This window comes from Choloepus didactylus, chromosome 7 (genome assembly GCF_015220235.1).
Source record: "Choloepus didactylus isolate mChoDid1 chromosome 7, mChoDid1.pri, whole genome shotgun sequence".
Lineage (NCBI taxonomy): Eukaryota > Metazoa > Chordata > Mammalia > Pilosa > Megalonychidae > Choloepus > Choloepus didactylus.
Window position 1 is genome coordinate 26,483,009 of NC_051313.1, and position 9,144 is coordinate 26,492,152.

The 9,144-nt window shown below is 31.9% G+C and overlaps 1 protein-coding gene across 1 annotated transcript in view; it reads left to right on the plus strand.

The window, feature by feature from the left end:
• The window catches only part of SERINC1 (serine incorporator 1), a 32,262-nt gene extending 23,637 nt beyond the window's left edge, over nucleotides 1–8,625 (plus strand). The window contains exons 3-10 of the mRNA XM_037843925.1: nucleotides 392–561; nucleotides 1,602–1,681; nucleotides 1,914–2,051; nucleotides 3,589–3,758; nucleotides 3,865–3,955; nucleotides 5,337–5,481; nucleotides 5,601–5,831; nucleotides 7,011–8,625. Coding sequence (XP_037699853.1) covers nucleotides 392–561; nucleotides 1,602–1,681; nucleotides 1,914–2,051; nucleotides 3,589–3,758; nucleotides 3,865–3,955; nucleotides 5,337–5,481; nucleotides 5,601–5,831; nucleotides 7,011–7,146 — 1,161 coding nt within the window. The 3' untranslated portion in view covers nucleotides 7,147–8,625. The remainder of the gene's footprint in view (nucleotides 1–391; nucleotides 562–1,601; nucleotides 1,682–1,913; nucleotides 2,052–3,588; nucleotides 3,759–3,864; nucleotides 3,956–5,336; nucleotides 5,482–5,600; nucleotides 5,832–7,010) is intronic.
• Nucleotides 8,626–9,144: the final 519 nt, after the last annotated feature.

The window sequence follows — 9,144 nt, forward strand, 5'->3', positions numbered from 1 at the left end:
TGGAAAGCTACTGTTGTCTTTTTAGTTCTTAGGTATAGACTTAGTTAACTCTATGATTCTTTAAAACTTTATTGATTTTTTTTTTTCTCTTTTCTAAGACATGCAATTCAGTATGTCACAATAGAATGCAAGTTTTAAAAATTTAGAGTAAGTCTACAAGCCTAAATAAACATCCAGTTTAGGATTGGCATAGGCAGTCTATTATTTACTGACATGGAAGTTTATCTTTTCATTGTTTTAGCTGATTAAAATTTAGCAGAGTTACCTTGATTACATATTCATTATATTAAAGCAAACTTCAGTTTACCAGACCTTTACTTAAACTAATTGATTACACTGAAGTTTTCATTTTACTTACTGAAAAACTTAAATCACAAACTTGTTTTTCTAGATTCCTGGATTTTGTGAGAATGAGAAAGGTGTCGTCCCATGTAGTATTCTGGTTGGCTATAAAGCTGTGTACCGTCTATGCTTTGGCCTGGCTATGTTCTATCTTCTCCTTTCTTTACTAATGATCAAAGTAAAGAGCAGCAGTGATCCTAGAGCTGCAGTGCACAATGGGTAAGTTTTTATATAAACTTTAGTATAAAAGTCTGAGTAGCCTCTTTGCAGTAATTTTGAGTCTATCTAAAAACAACTTAGTGAACTTAACACAATTTGCAGAATTTTTCTGTTTATGAATAACAAAGTAATAAATGCTCTTGTCCTTATTAGAGCATGTTGGACTTTGGAAATACAAATATTAAGTAATAGCTTTGTGCCATTTATTGGCATGATCTTTGATTTATAATGTTTTTTGTATTTATGCTAAAAAGCAGATGTGTGACATCTTTTACTATAAATGAGGAACTATTCCTCCTCCTCATAGTGTATCAGTCCAGCTACATAGGAGTAAACTCAATTCTCAGAGCTACAGTACTGCAAAATTAAAAACTTAATACTAAAAAGGGTGACTGATGTTCTAAAGGGTTGGACTGGACAACCTAGAAAGAAATTTGAGTTCCCTATGTCAGTCTCACTTAATGTAGAGTACCACTTCTGGTACTTGGAATTTGAATGTTATCTCTTCCCTCCCCCCCATGTAAAAAAATTCCTTGAGAATCTGCTATTGCTTATCTACTAGCATATGCTACCAATGACAGGAAGACTGAGAAAGTAGAATATAAATATTAATAAAAAACGTGTTTTAACAGGTTTTTTTTTATTTTATTTTGTTCCTTTTGTCATTGGTTCTAAGTTATCTAATTTTGAATAGTGGTATTATGTCTTTTTAAATAATATTTGTGCTGTGTGCCTTACATTTTATAATGCTTTCATATATTATGCCATTTATTATGTAAAATAAACCTGTGAAATAGAACTAATAATATTTTAACAGTAATGAATTGGTAACTCATATTCTTTCTTAAAACTGCATTAAAAGTGGTTTATATAAATCTTCTCTTCCCCAAATTTTCAGAATGGATATCCTCAAAAAGAATAGCACCAGTTACATAAAGTGTAGCTATTCTTTTACGATGCTCTTTTAAAGGATTTCGTTAAGTGAAATTGTTTGTTGAATGAATATTTATTAATAAAAAATTGTTTCTTTTTTGTTTTAGATTCTGGTTCTTTAAATTTGCTGCAGCAATTGCAATTATTATTGGGGCATTCTTCATTCCAGAAGGAACTTTTACAACTGGTAAGCAATCTTTTCTGTTTTTAATTGTACGATATTGGGGTCTTATAAGAAATCTGAAATAATGGCTGCCAAGAACTATATGCTTGTTTTATTTTTTCTTATTTTTTCCCCAGTTGAAAAAATCAAGATGTGTTTATAAAATTTTGTGTTCCCTTTGGTGTACTGTGATTTTGAAAAGGAAATAGTAAAAACTGAATGAGCTGTTCACTTATATGTATGTTTTTTTTTTCAGTGTGGTTTTATGTAGGCATGGCAGGTGCCTTTTGCTTCATCCTCATACAGCTAGTCTTACTTATTGATTTTGCACATTCGTGGAATGAATCATGGGTTGAAAAAATGGAAGAAGGGAACTCAAGATGTTGGTATGCAGGTAAGCTTTTATGTCAGAATATTTTCAATGTAGTTGACCTTTGAAGGTGAGGGCATATATGTGGGCTATAGATAAATCACCATTTTTGTGTTCTAATTTCCTTTGAAAATGATTTTAGTTTAAAAATTTGTGAGTGACATTGTATCACATTCTGTCAACAGTTTTACTTGCTGAGAAATCTTCTGGCAAGCCAGTTACCAGCATACCCAAGGACCAGGAAAGAATCCAAAAGTACCTTGGCTAGCTAAAATAGATGTTCCAAAGCCTACTGCTAAAAACATGGACATTGTATATTTTTCATTGCATGTTTATTTTTATTTTAAATGTTTCTTACAGCCTAATTTTCTAGTCTACAGAAAGTTAAAATAAAAAAAAGAGCTGCTAGAAATAGATAAACATATAATGGTACAGTCTATAAACAGCAGCAAACAGAAAAATTATAAAAAATTATAAAAAGCAAATCAGGGGCAATTTATGATGAATTAGAGAGTGTGAATGTCCCATTTAAAAGGCACAACTGCAGTTCAGCCCCATCCATTAGTTTCCTTGGGGGAACATGGACCCAGTGTTGATTTTTCTTTTTTCCCCAAAAGAAGCAAGAAATCTGGATTTGTATGTGTATTCTTCTGAGTTCCAGCTAAAAAAATAATTGTGATAAGAGCAAACCAAATCTTAACATACCTGCTGGCCTAATATATCTCACAGCTATTTTGTGATGTTTGACCATAGTGGTTAAATTGAAAAGAGTTTTGTGCTCAAAGAAATAACCTTAAGTTATTTCAAAACTTCACTTAGAGTAGAATAGGTCATTCTTGAATGCAAGGTCTAATGCAGGCATTTCCATCTGTTTTGTTCCTTACTGTATCCCCAGGGCCTGGAACATTGTAGGTATTCACTAAATATTTGGTGGATGGATCCCTGGTCAGTGAGGCAAATCTAGATTAATACATGTTATTGAGTACATATTAGAACAAAGACTAAAATGTGTTGTAAATGTTGAAATTAACATAGACAAAACTTAGATTGCCTTATTAAATAATAATGACTTACTCTTGCTTAATATATTTTTTAAAGATTTTGGATGTAAAGGAAAAGCGTCATTGTTTTGTGGGCTTAACATTTAACAATGAAAATAAAGATTTTATGCTTCTTAATGCTCTTGTTTACCTGAATGATTATGGTTCTTTAAAAATCTTAAGTAAGATTCTCCTTCTAGTTCTTTTTCTTTAATTTGAAAATAAAGGCTAATGTATGTTAAATTGTTTTTAAACTCTGGAAAAAAGATACTACTACTAATAAAGATCATATATTAGTATGTTACTAACTTCTTATTCTTGATAATACATATCCATAATAGTGAGCTATGTGTGTAAAGACTATGAAATTTTCCTTGGTGATAAAATTCAGAATTAATTTTCTTCCCTATATTTTATAGCCTGCATAATGCTGACAGTGGTAGTTGCTTAAAAACGTTTTTGAATAAAATGATAGATAATTTAAGATACAGTCTAATTGTCCAATTATATTTTTTTCACAGCCTTGTTGTCAGCTACAACTCTGAATTATCTGCTATCTCTAGTTGCTATAGTCCTGTTCTTTGTCTACTACACTCATCCAGACAGTTGTTCAGAAAATAAGGCATTCATCAGTGTGAACATGCTCCTCTGCATTGGTGCTTCTGTGATGTCTATACTGCCCAAAATCCAAGTATGCTCTTTATATCATTAGTTCTTTTGAAGCTTCTACATTTCTGAAGTTTCATAAATTTTGAATGATGTGAGAATATTTATCTGTTGCTTAATTCTCTTTGTAGGAATCACAACCGAGATCTGGTTTGTTACAGTCTTCAGTAATTACAGTCTACACAATGTATTTGACATGGTCTGCTATGATCAATGAACCAGGTATATTTTGTTCGTTTTTGTTTATTTCTTTTTAATGAGTACTGTAATTTTTCTTTTTTTCATAGATGGTCATTTTGTGAGATGAAGTTATTTAAAAATTAAGCTCCTAAGAGGAATAAAGAGTATGGAGAAATACCATTTTCATTTTTAATGTATTGCTCTAATTTTTCACTTAGTTTCTTATCTAACTAACAAAATTATAAGGTCATAAATATATCTGATTTGCACAGTGCATAGGATAGTTATATGTAGAAAGAAAAGCTGTTTCAATATACATTGACTCAATTATAAACAATAGAATATTTTTACATTAAGTTATTCTTTTTGGCTGTGACTGTCTTGCAATTTAATATGATAATTTGGTTTTGTAATGAATTTCTTTATAGGCCAGTTACATTGTATTCCAGGGGAGTAGAAACCAGTATATTCTGTTTGAGAGGAAACAAATTAGTAAGAAATTAATTACTGTTTTTAGGAAAGGAAGAAAACCTTTCTTCTTCCTGAAAAATAAAATCATAAAATAGGTTATCTGAATCTCATTGAGTTTATAAACTCTGAAAGTAATTTATCACTAGTTGGAGTAAGACTGGATTTTTTTTTTTAATGTGTAGTTCAGAAGGCTTCCCTACAGTTTTTCCTCGGCAAGTGGTTAGAAAAAAATTACATGTAATTTGCTTTAGAGATTATCTGATTGGCCTTAAGATAAGAATTATTTTCATAAACAATTGACATATCTGGCTTCCTGGGATGAAAAACTAGTTTTTGGAAACTTCAGTGAGTACTTTACCAACCCTACTTGAACTCTTCTTTTACACAAGAGTAAAGGAAATGGAGAAAACATTAGGTCACTGTGCCTCACTTGGTCATTTCAACAACTCATTTCCTAGGATTCTAATAACTAGTTTTATGTGTAGCTATCTTTTTTATAAAAGTACACTGTTACAAATTGATAACCTTCATAAAGTCAGTATTGTAACTTTAAAATTATGTAGTAGAAAAGCATTGTCTTTTAGAACTTCTGAATTTCATTCTGTACTAGAATTTTAACTTACTTTAGAAAGACCTCATCTAAATTTCACCTATTTCTATATCTATAGAGTTATAATACCTATCTTTGGTTACTGTGCAAGGTTGAAAATGAAGTGATTTAATTTTTCAAAGCACTTTTGGAAGATTAGCAGTTTAGACTTAAAAGATCTCATTATAAAATATCTTCAAAAATTTTTTTTATAATATATTCTTTTCCAGCAAAACCTTTTGAATTTGCAAGGGTATTACAGAGTTCTAAAAAAGTTGCTCTGAAAAAAAAAAGTTGCCCTGAAAAAAAAAAGTTATTTTTCATGATATTCCAAAGTTTTAATTTGACCTTAATTCATCACAGAAACAAACTGCAACCCAAGTCTACTGAGCATAATTGGCTACAATACAACAAGCACTGTCCCAAAGGAAGGGCAGACTGTCCAGTGGTGGCATGCTCAAGGAATTATAGGACTAATCCTCTTTTTATTGTGTGTGTTTTATTCAAGGTAAGAAAAACTATATGTATATATTTAATTTTTTTTTGACAGGAGTTAAACAATTTATGAATTGTTTCTTAAGAAAATGCCCTTTTTCCTTCTCTATTCCTCATCTCTGTCTCATGAAGCATCCGTACTTCAAACAATAGTCAGGTTAATAAACTGACTCTAACAAGTGATGAATCAACCTTAATAGAAGATGGTGGAGCCAGAAGCGATGGATCACTGGAGGATGGAGACGATGTTCACCGAGCCGTAGATAATGAAAGGGATGGTGTCACTTATAGTTATTCCTTCTTCCACTTCATGCTTTTCCTGGCTTCACTTTATATCATGATGACTCTTACCAACTGGTACAGGTACTTACATTTCATGAAAACTTTGGATGGGGAATTCTGATAGCTTTTTTGTGATATTATAAACCAATGTGATATGAAGTGCTTTTTATCCTCTTATTTTCAAAAATATGTACAGCTAAGTGCCTAGTAAGATCAGTGTGAGAAATGCAGACTTTACTTAGCAATAACAGAAACATTGAAATAGTTCTAAATCTTGAGGTTAAAAAAAAAAAAATGATGTGAAATTCAGACATTTCTTGCAGGAATGCTTTTATATCACATCTAAGCTAATTCATATATCTTTTTCCGGTAAGAGGACAGTAGCAATTTATAGTGCTTAATTTTTAAAAATTGTGACTGTCCAAATGATTAATGAAAGATTTGGCTTAAGATTCAAATTAATCTGTGCGGCTTGGCCAGTTCTATTTTTAATAACTTTTAATTCATAATACCTGTGAACAATTTGTGAGAAATCTTTCAATACCAGCAAAAGATGTAGAGAAGACATTGTTTGCCTCATTTCTCTGAGAGTAGTTTTACTGATATATATTATTTAAAAGAAAGTTTTTTTAAATCCCTACACTGCAGCATAGTTAATTAACTATCAGAATCCAAATAGTTCTTAATAACAATCAGCTTTGGCTGGCAAATAATAGATTTTAAGACTTTAGACCAAAAGAATTTTTGCTGTGTTTTATTAACACATAAATCAGCTAAACCTAGAATGTATTTTCTTCCCAGTTTCTTAAATCTGAGAAGGCAGTGGAAAAGCAGGGAAGGAATTATATATACTTTCAACAGGTCATATATATCTATTATTTAAAACAGGAGAGGATTGATAAGACTTTCAAGTAATGCTAACATCTTATCTAGAAGTCACCTTTCATTTTTCTGCCATATAATAAACAACCACTGAGCCAGCAATACATAAAGAGCCTCTGAGTATTATGTAAAAGAGCTGCAAGAGAGGCCTGTGTACTTTATTCCTTAAAAGAAAATTATTAATTTTTACCTTCACAGTAGCTGTTAATACAGTTTGGAAGGCAAGGCAGCAAATTAGAAGCAGAAACTATGTATCTGTTATCATAAGTTATATATAAAGAACACTTCTAACTAATGAAGTTTAGTAGCTGGTGGCTGATAATCCACTCCCCTTCCCCCACCCCTTTTTTGTTTTGTTTTGTTTTCCTTACATTTTAGGTATGAGCCTTCTCGTGAGATGAAAAGTCAGTGGACAGCTGTCTGGGTGAAGATCTCTTCCAGTTGGATTGGTATTGTGCTATATGTTTGGACACTGGTGGCACCGCTTGTTCTTACAAATCGTGATTTTGACTGAGTGGAACTTCTGGCATGAAAGTCCCGCTTTGATCATTGCTTATTTGAAATTAACAGTATTCCAAACTTTTGTAAAGTGTGTGTGTGTGCTTCCCATGTAAATCTCTAGTGTTGGTCTGGCATGAATTAGAGTTGACTGCTTGCCATTTTATTCAATATTTTCTTGCATATTCCATTGATATGTGTGTTAGACTGAATTGCAAGGGGAGAGTTTTATGAATATGGTGGTAACTTAGGAACAGTGAGCATTGTTAGGTTTATCCTTTGCTCTGTTCTTGTGAAATTAGAGTAAAAGTAAAACTTTGCTTAACAGTTTGATTTTAAAACTATGTTAGAACTTAAGCTACTTTAGAAAGTGTAAAAGGAAATGTATGGCTACTTTTTGAAATCTTGATGCTTTCCTTTATAGGACAGTGCAAAGAATGTGCTATTCTAAAATTATATAAAACAAGTCACTTCAATACCATTTTTCTAAAGAATCTTGTCAGGTTTTCCCCTTGATGTGTAGATATGGTAGGGAGTGTTTGATGGACAAAGATTATAGGTTGTACATGGAGGTTATGATACAGGGCCTTCATAGGAAGTCAGATTGGCAGAAAATCAGAAAGAAAGTAAGTTAGATTGTAATCTTCCCTTAGTAGGATGGCTTTATTCCATACCTACATAATGAACTTTGTTTGGGTCATGATAAATACGTGCACAAGTATGGGTTTAATGGAGATGGTAGCAACTCTGAAGGATTTAGACAAAGGTTTTGGAAAGGATAATCATGGGTTAGAAGGAAGTTGTTTAAAAAAAACACCACTAAAAGGTTAATTTTGAAAAAGGTGGTAAACTTGATAGGGCAGGAGGAAACTGCAAAAACTTGGCTTCAGTTGGTGTTTAAACGAAACATAGTCCAATGTTCTTATTTTAAAATGAAGAAACAGAACCACAGATTTATACTGATTATATAGCTAATTAGTGGCAAAACTAGGAAATTCCAAGTTTGCCAAAAGTAGCATTCTTTCTGGCATTCAATAATAATTTCTATTCAAAATACATGCATAAAAAATTTTATACCTCATTAGTGGTGAATAATTGATGTGATGTGGGCTAGTGGTGCTCAGCATGTCCTCTGCCTATAGTCTGAGGCCAGGAGAATGATGGATGCTGTAGAATAAGCAGTGCACTGTGCAGTTCAAAAGATGTTTAAAATGCTTTTGTATTTGCTGCCCTGTAATTGAACTGTGTAGGTTATTATAATCTGTCAACCTGAAAATCAAGCACTATGACAGTTAACTTAGAAACACTAAATACTTGTATATGTCATCTGTGACTTAATGAAGCTTTTAATATACACATTTGCTTTTTAAAATATTTATTATTGTATATGGAATATAACAATTCAACTTAATTCCCCAGCCTTACTCTGTGTAATATTGTATTCCAAGATTTTGAATGGCTGTGTTCTATCTCTAAATAAACGAGTTCAGAGAAACAGTAGTGCATTAATTCTTTAGCAAGTCAAATTTAGATGACTGTACTACTTAGATCTACTTTCCTCCTGTTGTAAAACAGAACCTGGCACTAGAGGATTAACTGTCCATTTTCTGTCCTAAAAATTGAATTGTTTTGAAGGTGATTTTTACCGCTGTGGTCATCTGTAAGTAAACCCTGAGGTTGGATCCCAAAGATTATTAAAGCAGTGTTCTCCTAAAGAGCCTTCAGTAGATGGACCAGCTTAGTTTGGAGAATATTTTCCATCCATTCAATAGATACTATACACCTGTTGTGTCCTCTAGGCATTTTCTTTTTAGTTGTTGACTGATGCTTTTCTTCTTTTTCTAACACTTAAGATAGTATGAAAAGATTTTCCCTTACTAAAAAAAAGGTAATATAATTCTACTGATAAAGTGTTCCACTCCATATAAGAATCACCAAGTCTCTGTACATTTTATTCAATAATTAATTTGAAATGGTCTGAGCTTCAAAAAAATACAAGTTCTACAGTTCTTTT